General features: G+C 39.0%; 2 protein-coding genes across 3 annotated transcripts; one reads left to right on the top strand and one right to left on the bottom strand.

Moving 5' to 3' along the window:
• Positions 1-986: 986 nt before the first annotated feature.
• LOC131795948 (fibulin-1) lies at positions 987-22,304 on the top strand. The gene is made up of 20 exons (XM_059113589.2): positions 987-1,155; positions 3,350-3,563; positions 3,775-3,968; positions 4,822-4,977; positions 5,402-5,548; positions 6,246-6,368; positions 6,912-7,034; positions 7,454-7,594; positions 14,862-14,945; positions 15,342-15,425; positions 16,044-16,115; positions 16,338-16,469; positions 16,988-17,068; positions 17,676-17,804; positions 18,825-18,947; positions 19,045-19,167; positions 19,456-19,569; positions 20,183-20,309; positions 20,482-20,621; positions 21,397-22,304. The coding sequence occupies exons 1-20, from the start codon at positions 1,089-1,091 to the stop codon at positions 21,639-21,641; spliced, it is 2,619 nt and encodes an 872-aa protein (XP_058969572.2). The 5' UTR covers positions 987-1,088; the 3' UTR covers positions 21,642-22,304.
• LOC131795949 (LIM domain only protein 3-like) lies at positions 9,146-13,310 on the bottom strand. 2 transcript variants are annotated; one of them, XM_059113590.2, is made up of 4 exons: positions 13,021-13,310; positions 11,939-12,118; positions 11,387-11,603; positions 9,146-10,155 (listed from the first exon to the last, which is right to left on the bottom strand). In XM_059113590.2, exons 2-4 carry the CDS (start codon positions 12,006-12,008, stop codon positions 9,924-9,926), a joined length of 519 nt encoding a protein of 172 aa, XP_058969573.2. In that variant the 5' UTR covers positions 12,009-12,118; positions 13,021-13,310; the 3' UTR covers positions 9,146-9,923. The 2 variants fall into 2 exon arrangements, with proteins under 2 accessions (XP_058969573.2, XP_066017412.1); XM_066161315.1 differs by lacking the exon at positions 13,021-13,310 and having other exon boundaries at positions 11,939-12,298.
• Positions 22,305-22,918: the final 614 nt, after the last annotated feature.

Raw genomic sequence — 22,918 nt, 5'->3', positions numbered from 1 at the left:
AGATTCTCAGGATTTTACAGCTTTCTTTACGAGATAGTTACGCTGCACGTTTGAAGAAAAAGAGATTTCTTTCTCAGTCGAAAGGATCGCTGCAAGAAACAACTAAATTTATTAGCTTCGCAGCACCGTTCGCAAAGAGACCGAAAGTTGTAGTCAGACAGTCCTCTTGGCCCAAGTCTACCTGGCCTTCCAAGAGCGCTTTAACGGGCGGTACGACAAATATTGTGAACAGTTTCTGTTCAGAGAAGAGAGGCGATCGGTTTCTGGCGCGGCTTGATATATTGGAGATTAGCCAATTAGTAACAAGGCGGAGACGTCGTTATCTTCGAAAAACATATCTATGGCTTTCTACCGTTCTTCTTCAAATGTCTCTATCCCAAAGGTTGCGCAAACTTGCCTTAAAACCTCGTCGTAAGACGCTATTGTCCGTAAAGTTGACCATGAAAGCACTCTAGTCAACAGCGTAATCATTAGTATAAAAGAAAACCACCAACTCTAGCAATCAGAATTCACGAAATAAAATAGAGTTAACCAATTAAAGTCATTATATATTTTCTTGCAAAAGAGTTACTTCATAGGACACGCTTCGTGGACGTTCCTTCCCTTCCGTTTCTCCTTGGGAATGGGGGGGGGGAGGGGTGAAGGGTACGGCTACACGTAAGCTACGTTCTCGCCATTAGTAACAGTTATCTGCGATCTTTAAGAAGAAAGATTCTGACCTAGAAACGGATTTTTTATATTACACTTTACGAGGTCTATTTCGGCGGGGGTAAGATCATTCTGTTGAATGCGATCACAATAATGATATCTCGGGAGATCAGGGCCTAGAATTTAAAAAAAATATTTGGAATTTGGGAGAGGAAGAAGCCTCTGTCATTAATATATCATTTTGACAGAAAAAAGCCTCAAGCTTTTTAACACAACATAATAGCGGCCGTGTTCAATTTCATGACGTCATGATTTTGATGCCCACTAGGCTGAAAAGAGTCACAGGTCAGTAGTTATTTACCTCGAGCCTTGAATTGCTCGATCGCAGTTTGGCAGGCATAGCTGTCTTTAACGACTTGTGTGGAGAGCGAATTTAGAGTATGGCGTTCTCGTCAAAGATTTTACTGCTTGTGGGTATTTCTCTGGCACAGTTTTACATCGTGCAAGGTGAGTTTAGAGGCGTTTTATTTGACAGCAAGTAATGGACGTGATCGAGTTATTTGCGTCTGTTCTAGAAACCAATTATGGATGGTTAATAGACGAAGAGTTATGTTTATGTTTACGAATGCTAGTCGCTCTTTCTTTGGTAGAAATTCGCGCTTTCTCTTAGACGTAATCAGTAGATTTAAATGTTGTATGTGTTCAAATACCAGTGCAAAATATAAACCGTACGGAATTTATCTGATACATCAGTTAAATGTCCATGACACCAGTTTGATATAAGGCATATGTAATCCTTCATCTTCCAGTTGTCCAAACTGTGAAGTAAGTTCGATTATTAGTACCTCATAATGAGGACAAAAGCTTCATTCGATCTGCACTCAAACAAGTTATCTCCCACTCAAACATATTATCTCCAACGTCTTGTCCTGCTCTGCTCTATTAAAAGCCATGGGTGTGATAAAAGCCCAGTGTGATAAATAGTCCTATTTCCTGTAAGGCAACCGACAAGATTGTTTGTTTTTTTGGCGATTCCCCAGCTACATCAATCTTCACTGTGCTTATCGTCTAATGACAGCCACTCCTAATTAACCAAAGGTTTCTGTAAAGGTTCCAAAGGCCAGCAGTTCGTGCGTGATGCGAAATTATCTGTACCAAGATCAATTTGTGCGTCAACAGTTCATTCCGTTGTTTTTCAAAGGGAATGTTTCTACCACAGACGACATGTTGATTCCAGAGCTTCAAACTTTTAGTGCAAAAGAAATATTATATTAAAAGGGTAGCACCTAACTTTTGAGGTTAAATGCTCAGATTCCTAATCCGACATATATCTTTCCATTTCCACCAATCTTATCAAACTCAGTGCAGAGTTAGAACTTGTTAAACATTGCTCCCCGACATCAAAAGGAAAAGGAACTTTAAAACGAATTCAAACTTTGTACTATTGATATTTGAGTACATAGAATAACGCTCAGATGGTCTAGAACAGAGTCTAGTTTGTTTTAAAGCTAGGAAAATATAAAGTTGCGGAAGTCGTAGGGGCTGTTATCAAAAAATCGATTTAATGCGATTTACAAAGTTTTTCCGGTTTGTTTGTATTCTTATTTGTCGTTATTTTTCAATTAGTTTTGAGCAAATCAAATAAACCCTCGTACTTGCAATAGGAGACGTCTGTCACATTGGTAAAATTATTTTGTCGATGTGAGGAGTGTGACAATCATTTCAATCACGCAAACATCAGTTGGAATGCAGATTTATGTCAAGATTTTTCCGCTGACCCCTAAAGTTACCTCAGACATTTTTTTGTGTTTATTTTCCGTCAACTCCCTTCCTCTCCACATTTGTTACTAATCCAATATACATCCATCACAGGCCGGCGGTAATCAATAATTTTGTATGAATAATAAGATAATCAATTTGAGAAATGTTTCTAATAGGATTCAAATATTCTTTTTTGTTCAAAACAAGGATGGATAACCATGCGTAGTGGACTCAATTTAATAGAGGTCTCACTAAGTAAACCACAAGGGCAACCAAAGGAGGGCTGTTCTCTCTCTTCCCCTTCGTGTCCGTCACGCATGGTACAACATTTGAGTTTTTTATTCGTTCGCTCTCGTCTGTAATGATCAGCGGTATTTCGTGGATACTAAAGTTTCGTATAACACAGCGGTCAAACGTCTCTGTAATGACAGGATACCAGTGCTTGAATAGGCTTTGTGTTCGAAAATTCTCTCAAGTTTTCCTTTTCCCTTCTTTTGTTTCCAATAACAGATTTTTATGAACTCGTCAATTTTCTTTCGCACATTTTACGAGACAGCGGTTGTTTGTTATATTTTCCTATGAAATTTCACCGGAACTGATCCCCTCGCGCATGCCCGACGTTCAACCGCTGTTTTTATTCGCATGGGGATCTTGACAGAGCCATGTTGAAATTAAATCGACTTCTCTCGGACAGAATATTACATCGTCTTGGTTCCGACGGCTGTCTGTGAGTTCTTTTATTCACCAAACCAACTTCCTAAATTCAAATTCGAGATAGGGCTTCTTTGTAATGCCGCGAGGTATGTTCTATTTATTAACGCTTTGCTGGGAGGAATGGTAAGTGTAAATGGTTAAATGTATAGTAAAGGAAGAAATTTGAGTTACCAATTTCTTTATGTGCAACTGACACATAAGCTTTTTCACATTTCCTTTCTGACAGGTCAGAGTTACATGAACTGGGTCGGTCGATGCTGTACTAAAGGTCACCGCAAGGCCTCAAAGAATTATGACCCTTCTTCATGTAATTCGGATGATTTGGACAGGCGACGATTTAATACTAAGTTTGAACGTTGGATTTGTCGGTTGTCTGAAAGGGTATGCTGTATGAAAGAAATACAGAAGAAAAGCTGCCAGAGCGGAATTTTTGAAGCGTTGTAAGTAGTGACAGAAAGGGACGCATTAACTTTAAAAGGAATACAAAGCAGTCAAAGGATAACGATAAAAACGGATTATACGTGAAGACGAGTAACCAAATTATTTCAATATGCAAAAACCATTACCTAGAAGTTTATTAAGAACTAACAATTTAAGTATTTAAAAGCTTTTTTAAAGCAAAGTCTAGTGATATATCTCATGTTTTTTTAGACTCGGGAATTCCTGTGGCAGGTTCATGCCTTTTGTTGGTGGAGATGATTTCCGTGAGTGTTGCGACTGCTGTTCTCTGGGAGTCATGGCCAAAGCGAACAACGATACCACTTGCTCAGCGGAAAGGTTCCCGGCGATGCTGCTATCCAACTCAAGCATTCAATGCATCAAAACATTTAAACAGTGTTGCAAAGGTAAGGTCAATTTCCCGATCATCACAAGAGCACTTAAGGACGGCAATGTATTTGCCAAAATGTTTGGATGAAATTGCAATTTAGGAAGACCACTGAGACAGGAACGAAACCCCTTATCTATTGATTTGTTCTAACCTACTTCGAAAGGCAATGATGCTGAAATTTGATGCTCAGTTCTACCCGCAGATAATTATGTTGGGACAGAGTAAGGTCCAATTCGACCTGTAATCATCTCTTTCGCGATTATTAGAATCGAACGATGACTGAGCAGGTACTCGATTTGTTATTCACGAGTATAAATATAGAGAGAACTGGACGACATTCAGTCCCGTTACCAATTAAGTCAACTATAACAAACTTTTAGAGATAAAATGCTAACCGAATTAACTTATTCATAAATGAAACATGACGTTTGAATTTTTTTTCCACGAGAAAGTGTACCCACTGATCTCGATAACAGCGCGCGCAAGTGACGTGTACTATAAAATTACACGCGCATGAGCTTGTACTGTCCACTAGTGGCAAAAGTCGGCAGCCCGGCTTCAGATGTCCTTTCAAGCTCGAGAATTTTGTCATTTTTTATCATTTCTACAGTCTGGATCAGAATACTTGAGACGATTGCAAGAACTAGGGATACGCCCTAGAATTCGAAGCCCAGAAAATTTCTATAGCCTCTTTTTCCTCTTCCAACTGAGTCAAGTTACAGATAACTTGGTGAACTCGTTGAGCTAGGCCTTATACAAGATTCATATACTGACGCCAAGCGCCCTGCGCACTGTTAAGATAAGCATTGGCGATGGTGTCTGTTTATTTATATTAAAGGCTGATGAAAAGGTGAATGTTCCCTCCTCAGGAACGATATCTCTCCCTACGGTCCTTCCAACCGCCAGAAAGCCGAAGTGCTCCGACAATTTCTGTCAACAGGAATGCCAAGATTCACCCACACAAGGGGCACAATGCACCTGTCGAGATGGATACCTCCTGAAACCTGACAAAGTATCTTGTCAAGGCAAGGCCGCAGTCTTATTGAACTTTTATTTGGACTTTGTGTATTCTGTATCCATTCTGCAGGTGAATCTGGCTTTTGTAACTGCTGCAAGCTACACACAGGCTCCAAAAGGAGGGGCGAAAGCTTGTTCAGAACTTGTTTTCGTATTTTCGTACCCATGCCGTATTTGGGCAGTTTACCTGTCATGACCACTTCGCCCCAAGTTGACTGATAAACTGGTCAAACTGCGTGACTCATGTTTAGTGCGTGACTCATGTCGGGTGCGTGACTTTTGGTTAGAGAAATAACTTCCAGTGATCGTGTGATCTGAACTTCTGAGTTAGAGTAGTCTTGAGAAAAGAAATTAAATCTTAATGATGCAAGATAAGAACCCCCAAGTTCAAACCACTCACTGAGTATACCAACAACTTTCCTTTTCTTAAAGACATCAACGAGTGTAAGTTAAGAGGTGGTAATACATGCAGTCCTTTAGAACGGTGCATCAACACTCCTGGCAGTTATCGTTGTGAGAAGGGAACAACGGAGGCAGCGTGTAAACTGGGGGAACAACTAGTGGATGGAAGTTGTGTAGGTGAGTGTTATTTTTCTTCTGTGAAACGATAGAAGCTAGTTGTCTCTTCGCAGAGCGTACACTCTCAAAGTAGTATAACGGACTTCGAGCTCACCCTGTCTTGTTTACTTGCTATCTTGTCTATTATCTAATTTTATGTCAAACGAAACTTGCTGAAGCAGGTTCCTTGGTAGCTGAATTATTTACACAGGTTCTCTGAAGCTCCCCAGAACGGTATTTCAACTCTCTCCAAGATAACACCCTCTAGTTAAAAAGGAACTGTTTCTTTATTCCCATCGAATTTTTTTCTTCATATTATAGATATCTTAGGAGAATTTCTATGTTTAACGTGTTTGCCCCCTTCCGCAACTAAAAGATATCAGATATCCCGCAGAGAACAGTTTAATCGTTGGAAAATAACGTGTCGAGCCTCTTTTTTAACTGGGTAATATCGTTTACTTAAGTAACTTGAGAAGCAAACACCGAAGTACGTTCTGCCTTTCGCACCTGTAATGTTAAGAACTTCGTCCAAACTTCTGCCACAATTTTTAGGCGTGCATGTGAAAAGTTTCGATGTGGCGCAGTTTAGACATCATTTTCGACTTCCTGCACATGCGTTTTTGTAAGTGATACACCAATCGTAATACTCACGAGATATCAAACCTGCTCAATTGAGATGGAAGTGTTTTTTAACTGTATATTATTCTTTGATGGACAGATATAGACGAATGTGTGCGTGGACTTCATCGCTGTGGAGCACAGCAGACCTGTGTTAACAATGATGGATCTTACGTTTGTACCTGCAGGAATGGTTTCCAAGCTTCTGGGACATCATGCATCGGTCAGTAGTCTTAAATCAAGAAATTATAATTGAAATATGGTGGATGTGCTCAGTAATCCAGGTACTTTTGTTGAACATGGCTATAGGGCGTTCACTGGAAGCTTACTCAATTTGAAGAAGCTTAGTGAAAAACGCAGGGTAGATGAATTTTAACGTGGTATCAGCATTAATTACTATGATTTGTATTTGATGATACGAACTCCCTCAAAACATATCGGTCAGTGATGAAAACTGACCCAATGTAACGCGAACTGAAAGGAGTGACGCGCACGAATAGAAATGAAATAACCACGATGACATGAGGTGACAAACAATTAATGATGTGGCATGTCTGAACATAACCTCATTTGAATTTTACCTCAAAAAGTGCCTCCATGTTACGCGAAACATTAAACCATATGAAGTGTGACCCAATGAAACTATTACGATTTATGTAAATGACACGGATTAGCCCAAAATGAAAATGGTGATATACTAAAGAAGACTTATCAGCGAGTTCACTCACAGCAATCAGATGTTACATGTTTCTATTAAAATCCATAGACAAGGACGAGTGCAGCACAAGAGAGGCCCGATGCCCTCAGTACTCAAGCTGTGTCAACAATCAAGGGTCTTATCGATGTCAGTGTGAAAAGGGGCGGCAGTTTCTCAATAACAAGTGCGAGGGTAAGATGTTCAAGTTGACATTCAGTCCCACGTTTAGCTCCTACTTCCCTTAAATTATTTAATCATTACAGAATCGTCACTTTTACTTGTGTTGTGCCTTACTTCACCCAAAACTATAACTGGGTACCATTAAACAATGAACGAAGCCATTCAAAATGACTAGGGGAGCGGAGCGCGGTAACCTTCCATAAAGTCTCGTACCCAGACCTTTCACGGGCAGAGTTAAAGGGGAGGTCTGGATACCTTCCATGGTGCAACATCCTACCAGGGGAAGAAGGTAACCCATGCTATTGGTTTGTTCATCCTCGCTGTTAAGACTGGGATAAGCTTCGTCGGCCATGCATCAGTTCTCGCCTGCGGACTTTAACTCTCCTTTGCACATTTCTATTTCTGACGATAACTTATGTTTATACTTTTAGATATCGATGAATGTTCATCCGGCAAACCTTCCTGTGCCCAGGGTACGAGGTGCGAGAACACGGACGGATCTTACAAGTGTACCAGGATCACTGTTGTATGCAGATCAGACCAAGTACTCACTGCTAACGGAACATGCAAACGTAAGCTGTAACTGTTATCATTATTGTAAGTAAACGGTGACCCTTTTGAACAATCAGTTAAGAGGCGTTTCATATACCATAACACTCTTACTAGATAATAATATGATGTTGCCCATCTTTGTATACAGGATGTTTTCACATTAATTACATCCTTTTCGAAATCACTGGTGATCTTTGCAAACTGATTGGCTATCATCGGTGCGATTTATTCACGAATCGCACATTTTTTTGCTCCCAATCGCATCCTTTCCCTAACCTTTATTGACAACACATCAACCAATCACATTTCAAGGCTTGTTTGAAGTAACCAATTTAAAAAAATGAAAATGAAAGACAACTTTTGCAACTTTTTACAAACCAGCTTAGCACCGGATTAACATCAAATATTTGATCAGACTTAAACAATCCTTTATTTGAGCGGCTGCGTTTTGTGATTCCTAAATAGATGCAATGTAATGGTAATTTAATTTCATTTCGTGCATTTTTCGGTCTGAAATCACACTTGTGATTTCAAATCAAACTCGCCCTGCGCACTCGTTCAATTTTGAAATCACTCGTATGATTTCACACCTAATAATATACATGAAAAAATTACTCAGTTCTGATTGGTTAAGAAAAATGCAGTTTTCAGGTAATTCAGTGCAGAAGAGAGTTAATTCGGTGCAGAAGAGGGTTAATTCAGTGCAAAGAAAGAAACAAATCAGACATTCTGATTGGTCAATAATCAAAGAAACTCACAGATAGCCAATCAAATGCGAGCCTTGGATGGCGCAACAACATTTGAAAATTTGAAAATTTGCGAGCGAAACAATGGCCGGCGTTCTAAGTAGGTTTTCTTTCGCCACCGCAGCTGAAAAACAGCTTAAACAAAGAAAACACTATAAAAAGCATTGCTTTTTGGTTGTCAGTTTGGGAAAAGTGGTATTTAGAGAAGGGAATTGCCAAGGAAATCGAAATTTACGAGCCGACCCAGCTTAACACTTTGCTCGAGCGATCCAACGCCGAAATTAAGAACAGTAAGTTAAACCTCGGAAACGACGATTCCATTTCATCGAAAGTGCTTCGGTCACAGACTGAACTATTCCTTGAACTGTTTAGTCGGACTTTGAACTTTCTTGCACCTTAAAGATGTGAAGATATCATTGCCTATTATTATTTTGATCCTACGCGGTTGTTTTAACCGAACGCACGGTTTGAATAAATTATTTTTTTGCACTTGATGCGCGCGCTTTGCTTATATTTAATTATGATAAGCCATCTCGTATTTTTCAATGTATATTATTAACACGTAATCACATGATTTTTCTCGTGCAATTTGGAATAAACAAGCACTTGTTAATTTTTTCAAAGACCACAAATTGCACTCGCCCTACGGGCTCGTGCAATTTTGTTAGTCTTTAAAAAAATTTACTCGTGCTTATTTATTCCAAATTGCACTCGAAATCATGTGATTACCTATACAAATAGCACTCCACTCATATCAATTACCATTAGATATGTCCTGCCAGTCAACGAGGCATCTGCAGCTTATTTGAGAATTGGAAAGCGCCATTGAAACTACTTGGAAGGAACGCTCCTTTCTGTGTTTTTAACCTTTTTTTAAACGCCATATCATGCGTCGGTGAGAAGAAACAAAATTTAGCGCCGTAGGAAAACAGGATTAAAAGAGCCAGTCCCCCAAAAAGACATTCTGTACTAATGATCCAATTTTCATGACATGAATTTATTAAGTTTCCTTTAAAAGTTTTCCAGCATTGTCTCTAATCTGGATAAATACTCTTTCTTTGATTATCGTGTTATCATCACTTTTCGTTATTACCCTATTCGAAATTATTTCCATTTGTCTTTCTGAAATATCTATACAAACACCGAAGCGGGTTTTTAGCGCGTAATTTTGAGCTCATTTTCGCGACATTGTCCTCATCAGCTCAAACCTGCAAATACATTTTTTGTGGTTTAACACTTTTTCTTTATGGACTAATAAAAACTTTCTGGTTTAAGCCAGCACGAGAACGCCTATCGAGGCATTGAAACTATTTTTATCATTGTCTTTTAATTTTAAGATTAAAGACGCTACATCATATTTTTTCAATTTCGAAATAATTAGCTTAAATGTTTGAAGTTAATTATTTTCAATCTTCCCCGATCTTCGCAATCATTGTTTATCATCTTTTTTGGTATATTCTCACCTCTTAGGTGTTTATTTACAAGGATTATTTTTTAGTCTTCTTCTATGTACACTGAATTTTCTTCATATAACAAAATCGTTCGAAAAACTGTGCTGTAACTGCTTAAAGCAAGGAAAACTCCCTTGCCCAACTCTTGTTTCTTATGCTGTATTTTCTGCAATACTTTCTTCCTCTTTCTCCATTCGGTAATGATCCCAGCAAAGGACTTTGTTGTTGTAAAAATGGAAGTTTTCTCCAACTCTGAACCTCTGTCTGCAAATCTGACAGGAGAAGCACTCGATGTGATATGCGTTTTTCGCGGCCCTCATTACAAATTCGAAGGCTGCTATTGGCTTGTTACATGCAGCGCACACACCGGGGACACCAAACAACCTGTAGGCAGAACAATAGCGGTAACTATAATTGTTAATCAGGGCCGAAAGAGTATCCTCTACGTTGTTATTTGACCCACTAGACACAGTATGTTTCAATTTCATGTTAGGGGTGATGAAAACATGTTATGTAGTTGAGAATTCCTGTCACAATATTGAGTTAGTTTAAGGCTGTGCTAAACTGAGTTTTTTTGCAAGGCGACCTTACATTTTATACTCAGCGGGTATTAAGGGAAAAAAACGAGGAAATGTTGAACCAGCGAAGAACGACTTGAAACACAAGGTTTGAAAACTGTGGCTTCGCGCTCGGTTATGCGACCACAGTTTCTCCGAATGAAGTGACGTGTTTTTTTTGTTTGTTTTGTTTTGTTTTGCTGTTCTTCTCAAAAGAGAACTATATTAATATAAGAACCTTTCTGTTTCAGTTACAAATTGTAGCCCATTCGGCTATCGTCCTCAGTCATCGCTCTTTGTCTCAAAAATTTCACTTAAACACTAACATTTCATATGCTGGTATGAATTCTGATGTCAGAATTTAAGTAGACTTCTTTTCTTCTCTAAAAACGGTTCGGTACCAGCTGAGACAGTTATTGTTCAATAATCACTCTTTTCCCTAATATGGTAAAGGACATATCTCTAGATCCATATTAAATTTAAGAAGTCCTATCGGTGAGCTGACTCTTGTCTGAACAATGGTTTCAAAACGTGGTCTAAGCCCTTTACATTGCCACACCCCTGTGAGCCAACCGGCTGCGAGTGGAAGCGACCTCATCTTTGATATCTGTTTTAAATAGGAGCAATCAACGTCATTCAATTAAGAACCAGAGTCATCAATGTCCTCGATTCATAGAAGTTAAGTGTTCCGGAATTTTCTCAATCGCTTTGGTTAACCTAGGCTCCATTTAGACTGAGAAAAAATATTTAGGGGAGGCTAATAAAATGCAGTTCGAAAGTTCATCTATTGGCGAGAACAGTAAAAAAGCAGGTTCAGGATATAAACCGTTTAGCCACGGTTTGCCAACGCAAAAACTGTATAAAAACTAACCTCAGTGTTTCAGCGTGCAACACTAATTTTTATTTGAACTAGTATTCAAGTAACAGTGTTTTGATTAACTTCGTTGGTGGTTGCGAGCGAGACCAAAACATTGCTACCAATTAAATTCATTATAAAACGACGCTGCACTTGGTTACTAGTTAATTTTGAACTCTGAAATGGAATCATCTTTACTGACCTTAAATAGTCTCTCTTGCAAAGAATGAGGTTCGCTTTATTGTAAAGCGTCGATCCAATATCACCAAGTTTGCACTCACAGCAGTTGCATTTTAAACAACCTTCGTGCCAATAAAGTCCCAAAGCTTCCAACAAGTAGCGATCTGTAATTGGCATTTTGCAGCCGCTGCAGAGATGAGCGTTTTGCTCTGTTTTTACAAGGCTCTTGTTCTCCGTGGCTAGGTAGAGATGAAGTGAACAGAATTTTACCAAAATAATCACTCAGGTTACATCAACGTCAAACAGCTAAAAATTTGTATGTTTAGTATGAGTGAGTGTGGTTTTTTATGCGATTGAAGATTTGTCTTTATTCGTTTTTTTTCATGCCATGCACGGTAAATGATTTTGTGGTATGTTCCTCTTCGTCTACTTTGAGACGCCAGTTATTTGCGCCGTCGAGCTTAACATTACCTCGTGTTTTAAACATTTAATTCCTGTTACTCGATTCATTCTGTCATGTGGGATCACGTACAGAACAAACCAGGTAGATATTTGATATAAATTTAGTACATACCCATGATTTCAGGCTGTGTCAAGATTTGTCTTTCCCTTCTCTCGAAAAAAAAGTGGTTTTCAATGCGCATACAGCGAAGTTAATGTCGACAAGAAGTTTTCAACCAGCGATTTCTTGTAAAACCATTGTCTTCCGGTATGTCATCAACAGTGTTCATTGCTAATGATATCTGGCGGCGACCTAACAAAAACACTGTTATTTCGGCTCGTAATTACCTCTAATGACGCGACTCTTTCTATTGGCCAGAGCAGACCAAATAGAACAGGTATCCATGAGTAGGGAAAAGAAAACCATTGCAATTATCGAACGCGATAAGCAAATTGAAAAATGGAACGGTTAACCAAGCATATATTCCTGTCATTAAAATCGGCCCTGTTTCTTACTTTCAGAGGTTAATCAATATGATGGTAAAAACGAAAAAAATCAGGATATCCACATGGCTTAACGAGACTTTTAAAAGGACGTCTTAGATGCGGTTTTTAAAATCGAAAAAAAAAAAAACAGCACTTGCAGGATTAATCTCTCAGGATAAGAGAATAGACACTAATTGGCCAGCTGTCCGTAGTTTGCATGCAAATTCTTAAAGGTAATTACTATCAAGTTTTGTTTTATATCGCTAATGGCTTCTCTTTTATTTCTACGGAAAACAGTTTCAATTGCAGCAAAAAACTTGTAATTAGCCACTGCTAATTTGCCCAACACCCGGGATTGAAATTTGGCAAACAATTTCTCGATATTTCAGTTTTTGTATACCTTTCTTCCCGGATGAAATTATATCTGGTATTTAATCAAGCATTTTCCCCTTACTCTAGAATTAATATTTGAGAGCTTTAGGGCGGAGAAATTTTTTAGCCTTTACTTGTAATTTAGACAAGAGCGACTTATTAATTGCTCGTTCATTATGAAGAGAATAAAAGGCTTTTTAAGATGAATAAAAGCGAAACTATCCTTCGCCACAAGCTGATTTACACGGGTACCAAAATTAGAACAATGACTTAAAAAAACACCGCAAACAGAAATGGAAAGTTTTACGTTATTTGGCAGAGTTTTTTGTTAATGTTTGCCAAGAAATCAAATATTACCTACTGCACTTTATCTTGATCAATTTCTGATTCCAAAATAGAAGAATATCGAGAAAGAACTTTCCACTTACGAGCTTATCACCCTGTAAAAAGCTTATTTGTATTATAACTGCTTTCCTCTCAGTGTCTCAGTGAATAAATGTAATCATTAATTTATCTACAGCCTCAATCCTTATTTTTTTTTTCATCCTTGTGGGCAAATATCCTGCTTGAAGTCTGAGATATCTGTGTTCAGTACCCCTCTCGTCAGGTTCAACCTCTTTGCATTGAAACGTGTCCAACTTTATCTGACCCACTAAAAAAATTTTCTTTTGACCAACACGAATTAAGATCGAACAACGTTCGGTCTCTGTTAAATTATGTATTGAAACAAGTCTCCGATTTTCATAGCCACTCAAAGATTCATTCAGTTTGCGAAAATAAACATTGGCTTTATAGGGAAAGCTGGCGGACTTAAAGCAATATTTTTTTTTTATTCAGCCAATTGTGGGTCCTTTTGTACATAAGTCTAACAGAATGAGAGAGAAATTCATTGGTACCTGTAACTCAAATACCAAACCTTTGCGACGTTCACTAAACAGGCGTTACACTGAAATTGAAATGAGTCCTCTAAAAACCGTTACGCCATTTCAAAATCCCTCATAACAACTTGGATCCAAATTTAGCGCAGAAAAAGAATCATGGTTTTTTTAGGGATCTGTGAGCAAAAAATTGACTCAAGAAATGACTGTAAATTGTTTTGACACGCGTGCACAGGACGAAGGATATCAATTTGACCTCGTGACAAAGATTTCAATGTAAGCCATGTAGAAATAACATTAACGCTTTGCTTTCAAGTTACGCCGAACTTACGCCGCGATGTTCGGTTCACAAAAGCGTTGTAAAATGTTTAAACAGAGCAAAAATAAAAAAGTTTCTAGGCCTAGTTTACTCACGATATAAGCACGTATTTTCAGCTTTGTTGCAATATATCAGGCATCCTGCAGACTCACTTCCTATGTACGGCAAGGATGAACAATTTCGACAGAGTTATCTTTATTCTTGATTAACCTCAGTCCTATTACAAATTGATACAATGCACTGATAACCTCACAGTCTGAAAATGCCTGAATCCAAGGCCGCTTTCCTTATGTTACAATTGAGCTCTCTGTGAAATAAAATATTGCAACAAGAAGAAATGAAATAAAAGACCTGGTTCTGACCGAACTGACTGTAACGCTCCACAGATGAAGATCCAAGGTGATTTAAATCTTTCTGGCATACGGACATGTGGGAGGGCTCAACTCACACAGCCCTACCTGCAAGGAACGGACTTTTTCACCTCCTGTTTTTATTGCCGGGCAAGAACCAGTCCCTTCAGATCGGCCAGACCTAAAGGACGGTAGCGTCCTGGGATCGGGAAATCACCTTGATATGTACTTAAAGTTCCTTTCTGTCTTTAAATTCTGTTCATTTGAATGATAAGGAATTCCACTCACAGAATGTGAAGATTAAGTGATGATCATCCATTAGTTTTTATGGCTCAGAGAAAGTCAAAATTAACAGGTGTCCTGGATCATACAATAAGTCAAATGGCATAACTTATGAGATTAATAACCAAAATCAACCCCACCCCCCTCCCCCTTCCTCTCTCCTCTCCATAGAAAATCGGAAAAGGCAAATTCAAACCCTTTTTCGAGGGAGATTCATTCACCGCGATGTTAACCTGCTATTGCATTCTTCCATTTCTATTTGTGTATTGCTTTGTGAAGGGGGGGAAATACCATAATTAACTTCACTATGATCATCAGTCATTTTCCAACGCAACAAGTGTGAGTCTGTATTCCGTTTTTGTCTTTCAGCCAAGGAGCTTTCTTTGTGTGAAAGAGTCCAGTGCGGGAGTGGTTTTGTTTGTAATCCTAATGCCCCAAGGCAGCCTTGTGAAGGTAAGGTCGCGAAAAGGGTCAGACGATTTCAGTCCTTTCCTTGTTGATTAGTCAGGAGAGTTCAGCGTTGTATCAAGATTCCACCGACTGGCTTACAATGATCTTTTTAAATTTTGGTCATCTGTTTGCTGAATAATGGTAGTGTAGAGAAAAATTGAAATTTAGCCATTTTTGCTTTGAGCCCATCGTCTTTTGAAAACGCTACTCCTCTGCAGTTTAGAGCAACATTCACTGCGAACACAAACGTCGCTATTCATCCCCATTTCCACCTTCCATTGCTCGGCGAAACTCTCCTATTTGCATTTAGAATTTCACGTCACTGCACAATTAGCTGAATGGAAATCAGTCAGAGGTATTTTACCCTGGAAAATGACCTATAATGGCTTTATTTTTTAGATATCGATGAATGTTCACTGTCGCCTCCCAAATGCAAAGCAGGCGAAGTATGTATGAACTATATAGGCTCATACGAGTGTCGAGGTATGGTTAAATCAATTTCTTGTTGATAATACTTTCCATTGTGTTTCGCATTTAGCACTCCCTTTTCTTTAAGTGGGAATTACTTGAAAAGCAAATGTGAGTTGAGAACTGAAAGTTTACAAACATTGACGGAGCAGTACGAACGTAGCCACTTTAAAGTCTGCTGTGAAGGTTACTCATCACTCCCTCTTTACTGCACATGGTTTTACGCGCGAGTTTTGCTTTGGCGTTTCACGCGTGAGTTTCACGCGTGAGAAGTGCGCTGATTAGTGATAAATAGAGATGCAAAAGTTTTCTCACATATGGTGTTTAGCCAAAGACTAAAAAAAACTTCAGTCATTTTGACATCTAGTGAAACTCCAGCGCTCTACAATATATAAACGTGGGGTAGATTCCTGGCCTGTTTTTATTTGTAGTTTGAGTATTTCTCTTACCCAGTGGGAGGAAAATATGTTATTTGCGCATGATCAAAGCCACAAGCCACTCCCTTTCCCCTTTGTCTTCCTTTTTCCCGTGCTCACGCTCAACGATTTTACAGCAGCTCAGTCAATAATCAGAATTCCTCCAGTTGCTGCAGATTTCGGAAGTTTTTAAAAGTTAAATGTTTTTCAATTCCAGATTCCTGCAGAGGTGTCGACTGTGGCAAAGGGTTGAAATGTCAGCCATCTGGGAGGTCGTATAGTTGTACGGGTAAGGAAACATTTGCATCATTAGTTCTGCGCCTTATTACCATGACATAACGCTAAGTGATGGAAAAATAGAAAAATGAGACTTTGTTACGTCTCAGTCAAGCGGCTAGGTTGCTAAGTAAGATCTAATCTGACGGTGGCCGAAGGAAAAAGCATGACCGTCTAACGTTGAGTATTGTATCGGCGAATTCTTAAAAGTTCTCTCTCACTCTCGTTTTTTCAGATATTGACGAGTGCGCTACCTTGCCAAGGAGGTGTCCGGGAGATCAGGAAATTTGTGAGAATTACTATGGAGGTTACCGATGCAAATGCCGAGATCGATTTCAGAGAAATTCTCAGACAAGAAGATGCGAGCGTAAGTTTTAATTCTGTTTCATGATGGGGGTTGGTTTGTGACTGCTACTGACTTGCCTCCTGTTGTCTTTTTACATATCAACGAGCAAATCACGCGAGAGGTGCGCGCGTTTAGACGGCAGGAAGGAGTCAGAAGTCAGTTCCTTGTTTTTCAACCCACTGGTTTTTTAGAGATTTTCACCGCGTCAGCATTGGCTGCGTTTGTTCTTTACTACGCTGATAATATTTGTACATATGACGAAGCTAAATGAATGACACGACAGCTTGTCTGACTCACGCGCTCAGATATCCTCATTTGAATGAGTCAGGTTGACTCCTGAAGACAAAATTTTCTGATGTAATTTACCTTTCTCCCGGTCTTTTTTTATCGAACCTTGGAACAAAACCTTTTTCAGCCTTTTAAGAGGATACAAATTTTCCATCCATGATCTAGGGCATGCTGTAACCAGTTTTTTTTTTTTTTAAAAGTAGATTTTGAAAATGCATTTTGCTTCTTTGCATCACTATTTTGTCTTACAGGTAGAAATTCTTGTTCGTCGGTTAACTGTCCTCGGGGATACAAATGTCTGGTGATCGACGATCGCAATTATCGATGTAGAGGTAAAGGGTGATACTGTTAAAATAAATGCCATCTATTTGGTCACATATTACTAAATTTTAGATATTTGCAAATAAAAGACTTATGGCAAAATAAATATGTTCTATTTTATCGCGTTTTACTTGCCTTAATGTAACTGAATAGGAAAGGTTCAACGGGAAACGCGCTTTGGATATCAAAAGATCCCTTTAAAGATGAAAAGTAATCCTCCATTTTGGATTACATCGAAAGGCATTAACAGCGTATTTGATTTCTTAAATTCCAAATGTTTTCATCAACTTGTAAATTTCACGATACTTGAGCCACTGATGAAAAACGTTTCTAAAAAATATTGAAACTCAACGAAAACGGAGTATAGTGGGGCTTATCCTATACAAGATCTTGATATCTTCATGTCTGTCATACTTTTTTATGATTTTTGCTGTAAGAACTGGCAGTTCAATCAAACAGTGTTCCCAGAATCATGATTGCCCCTCTCCTCATCATCTTTCTACTTGAAATGCACTAATAGTGTATGGAGAAGTTACATAGTTGTCACTTCCGGTGATGGAAAGGGTTTAAACGTCCGAAAGTTAGATTGTTCCGCATCTGGTGTTTTCAAAATTTCAGACATAGATGAATGCAGTGAGTCACCGCCTGTATGTCTGCCAGGACAAAGATGTGTTAATTACGCTGGTGGCCATTACTGCTCGTGTCGCAATGGATATCGACTGAACAGCATAACCAATAGATGTGAAGGTACGTGCACAGTAGACCCACTCCAGTTATTCCCGAGTTAAGCATATTGTTCATAATCACGCTTTTTACCCTTGACATCGGCCAAACCACCAACTTTTTAGTTTGAGTTTCATCCGTAGTCATTACCTTGCACATTTAGTGGACATTTGCTTTCCTGCTGGTTACTCTATCTCATGCTGCTGCAAAGAAATGATAAACGTTCAACTACCTGTACTCCCATGTGCACTGCTTACAGAAAATAAAGCGCACACATTTACTACCGAATCTCAGGTTTTCGAGTGACATTTATTAGCTGGAATCAGCCAGCTTCGTTTGTTACGCGACTGCTAAGCTGCTAATTGAAAAGCTGATAGAGCGATTTGCAATCGAGTGTCAAAGTAACCCAGGATGTATTTTTTTTAGCTTATCTATGCTCTGTGAATAAGGAGTTTAAAAATCCACGACGGTGATAGCAACAGGAAAGTCACTAAACAAAAGGTTTAATGATCAGAACAATGGCTGTGCACGTGCGTTATAAATCTTTGTAAATTTCTTTGCGTTCTTTGCAGTGAAGTTTGAGTTGTCTAGGGTACGTGAACGACGACATCTAATTCTTTAAATTTATATATCTAATTTAACGCGGTGTTCCATATTCAGTTTCGACATAGTTCTGACAGTAAGAAACAAACTAAAAGACTTTAGGGGATGGCGAGATCCGTAGGTAAAATATGAGTTCATTTTATAACCGACGTTGTCCACGGCGTCGCCGTCGTCATTTCCTAAACTCCCTATTGGTGAGAGAGACACGCGCCGCCTTCAGCATTTACTGACTGTGTCTTGCATCAGTTGTTTCTTGTGAATTATACATTTGTGTTTTCTTTGTTTGTTTGTTGGTTTGTATTGGTAAATAATTTTTTGCGTATGATCAAGCCGTTTAACTAGGCGACACACGCGGTAAGTTTTGACAGATGATGGTAAATTATGGGAATAAGTGGAAAAATACAGTCGTGATTGGTTCTTTCACTTCTCCTCTCCCACCAGATATCGATGAATGCACTGAGAGGAGGTCTGGTTGCAGTCAAATCTGTGATAATACACCAGGATCATATGTATGTCGCTGTAGAAGAGGTTTTAGACTGGCGGCCGATAAACGATCATGCATAGGTAAAGTTAAGTGCAATGACCATAATAAGGTGAGATTCAGAGTAGAAGCTATTCACTGCAAACCCTAAACACGTTTGTTCTCGTTCTCTTCCAATAGATGTGAATGAGTGTCTAAATTCTCCATGTTCCGGTAGAGCTACTTGTAGAAATACATTTGGTTCTTTTGTTTGCCGGTGCAAACGAGGATACGAGCTGCTTGCCGATGGACTGACATGTAGAGGTATTGTTTGAAAATGAATGGAAATTTTTTTATAAAATCGCGCGAAACATCGTGACGCTCAAAACTCACGCTATAACTAACTTCGATCACAATCACTCGACATTCCGCAGAGTACAGTGGGGTGAATTTTTTTGGGCTTCTATCATTTGACAATAACTGCCTTTGATAAGCCTGAGCCAATTCTTATTGGCTCACATACAATTTTTGCGAATCTAATCAGAAGTCTTGAATAAATTACTGAATGAACCATTTGTAATGGCATTTGTTTCACTTTTGATGGTTTACCAGACAGAAACGAATGCAACAGCGTCACTTGTCCCTACAGATGTGTGAACACCAGAGGAGCATATTACTGTATCTGTCCAAGTGGTTATAGTAACCAGTCCCGCTATTACTGCACAGGTGAGGCGAGCAAAAAGAGAGACTACTGGCTAGATTTTTTTTAATGAATAAGCATAAATTATAAAATAATTTAAATAGTTCGCGCGCTCTGATTGGCCATAAAACCATTTTACATGAGCGTATGTAAACACGGTTTTCGTTCCTCTTTCATTAGTTATTTTATAAAAGAAATGTAAAATGGTTTCCGTGTTTACATCAAGCTATGTAAACACGGAAACCATTCTACATTTCTTCATTTCAAAACGAGTCGAATACCTCCAGAGCTAATTTAGAGACCAGTCATTTTTCATCGTCGTGAGGGCAAGGGGGGGGGGGTAGAGAAGGAGGGTAGCAAATAAAATAACTGAATGTTAATTAAATGCCAGTTGGGATGGTTCATAAAAATATTAAAGAGATGTATGGGGGGGGGATATCAAGTAAATTTTAAAATGACACAACCGAAATCCTCGAACCCTCCCCAACCCCCCCTCCCCCCTCCCCCCTCCACAGGTAGTTTATAATGACCGATCCCTTTGCTAACCCCAAGGTGACTTTCAACGCCGATCGCACGAACTTTACAAAAAATTGCATCTACAGAATAAAGTCGAATTGCCATTTTCTACTTTTTTTTAAGATAATGATGAATGTCAAGCTGGGAAAGACAAGTGTAAAGACGATGAATTTTGTTTCAATACTTACGGCTATTACCAGTGTATACCAAAATTATCCTGTTCTTCAGATTACGTTCAAGTCTCTGACACGTAAGTACCAAAAGAGATTTCTTTTCACGCTCTGTTAATTATTGTTGACTGGTCGAGATCATACACTTCAAAAAATCGTTTTACAGTTTTCAGCCAATCTTTCTAAGTTTTGAACCTTTTCCATTCGTAAAGCCAATCTCGATCGTCTGATGCTCGTGTTTTCTGTTTTCAGGCGATGTGACAGAAAAAGCTGCAAAAGTGGTGACCAAGCCTGCTTTAATCAAAAGGTTCAGAAGAAGAGCCTATGGACTTTCCGGATGCGTAACAACGAAACTTCGTCAACAATCTTCAACTATCGCATTTTTACTTATGGTAAGGACTCATGGCCCTAAGGAAAACGTGGAGCTAGGCCTAGACACTAGTTTCCCAGCAAACTTTTCCGGTATTTTTCACTGAAAAGTCGGATTGTTCCCTAGACCACGAAATTGACAGATGTCTGACATTTTTCTTTTGATAAAGATCGAGTTCAAACAGTTTCCATCTATCTTGGTCCATCTCAGTCTATCTTTATCTGGCAGTATCTGGTCCTAGCAGTCCAGGTGACGCTTATCACATGGTTGCTCAGTTAAGCAAACACCGTCAGTTTTGGGTTTAAAAGCTTGTGCGTGCCTACCGAAAAAAAAACTGCAAAAACTTTTGTTATTTTCAGAATCTATACTTCAAAAGCTTTACAGTGATAGGTAGTTTTTACGGTTTCTCTTAAAGAGGCGCGCGCGTGGAACGATTTTTCTTAAAAGCACCTTATTCTGTTGACAATAACCTTAAAAATTTCTTCAATTTGGAACTACTCACCCTTCATTCCTGCCTAGCTTATTTGAGAAAATAAAGTAGGTTTCCTTAGAATTGTATTTGGAACGATTAGAGAGATTGATTGAGTTCAGAGTTTTAATCAACAGGCGTACCTTTTAGTCAGCTAGGCCTCAATGCAGAAATAACGATTGTAATTTTTTTTTGTGATTACTGCTTCCTATGGGAGGCGTAAAAATTGTACGACATCAGTAGCTACATGAAGTCTTTGACTGTGTATTTTTTCAGGAATATGTTAGCAGTGTCTTTGTTAACGTTTCGATAACTAAATTTTTTACAGGCTACAAAGTTCGACCAATGGTGAAGTTCTATTTTAATCGCGGGAATGAACTGGGGTTTTTCGAAATTCAGACGCAGGATGAAAGCAATGGGGTATCTGCTTCCATCCGAAACAAAGAGGCTATTGAGGGCCGTAGGAGGTTCATCATGGAATTCTATGGAGATGTTATTGATGCTGAGAAGGGCGAACTGGTGTCACGCTTCGAGCATCTGATGTACATTTTCGTGTCACGTTACGATTATTAACCTGCTCCAGTATGTCACGCGAAAAAAAGTCTTGACCGTCTTTTCCCTCAGTTTAAAACTGTGCTAGATAGGTTCGAAGAGATCTGGATACGAATCAATGCGTGCAAGTTGTCATGGGTATGATTGTGTTCGCGTAAAAGTAATAGGCTAAAAAAACCCCTTTCATATGTTTACCTTTGCTAATTTCAAAAGAGTTTTCACGACATAGGAGAATCTGGTACTGAGTATAACTTTGCTGGTTAATTATGTTTAAGGTATGTTTTGTTGTCAAGGTTACAGGAGTGAAGTTATGTGCGCTTATTTGTCGTTGATAGATTACATCAATATATATGCGACTTAATTGAACGAAGTTTGTAACTCAGTTATGGGCTTGCAACGTCGTTTGGGCGTAACATAAGCTCGAAAAGTATCCCTATTACTCGATAACATTTTATTGTATTTCAATAGTTTAGTTTTACCTCGACGTACTTTATATCCTCAAATTTCTTGGTCTATGTTGTCAGATTTCGTGTGATTTAGCGAGAGAATCGTAAATGCTTGCGTCAATTTCCCGACCTTAGTTTGAGGATTTCGACAAGACAGGAGTCTGTGGGGAAAAAAGGTCAATTTTTTCGTCATGCAGTTAAAATAAACTGTGGCTGAAGTTCATGACATTAGATCCAATTGGTCTCACTTTCTCATGTGTACTGAGGTGGGGAGGGGGGGGGGGGAGCTGGCGTTCTAAAGCCTAAGGCACAGGAAGGTACATGAGTAAAACCGAAGAAACGGTCCTTTCTCAAGACGCGCTTCACTCAAAACCAATTCTCTGGCTAACTACCGATGCTTAACCAAGAGAAACACGACACAACGCGATTTTTGTTGAGTGTTGTGAAACCAAAATAAAAGAAATAACAGCGGCCAGTCAGAGGAAAGGAAAATACCTCTACTGGGGCCGAATATAGAAGCGATCTTCGCAGTACTGAATGCTACTTCTCGTAAGCGAAGCATTGAAATTGTACCCAAAAAATAAGTAAGATATTGTTAATTAGGGAAACGTAAATTGCACTAACTGCAAGGCTATGAAGCTGCAAATTTAAAACGAAGGCAAGAGATTTACTTAACCAGAAACATCCTGCAGTGTTACTAAATACAAGTAAACGGAGGGCAAGGTTTTCTCTCTCAACAATTTTAAATCACCTGCAAAGCTACGCGATTGTAGCAAAGCAAAACAGAGCTATAACAAACTTTAAAGAACCTGCTAATTCTTGTGCAAAATCCCCAAATTATTCGCATCAGAT

This window comes from Pocillopora verrucosa, chromosome 14, assembly GCF_036669915.1.
Source record: "Pocillopora verrucosa isolate sample1 chromosome 14, ASM3666991v2, whole genome shotgun sequence".
Lineage (NCBI taxonomy): Eukaryota > Metazoa > Cnidaria > Anthozoa > Scleractinia > Pocilloporidae > Pocillopora > Pocillopora verrucosa.
The sequence above is the reverse complement of the archived record's forward strand: the minus strand, read 5'-3'. Positions and strand labels throughout refer to the sequence as shown.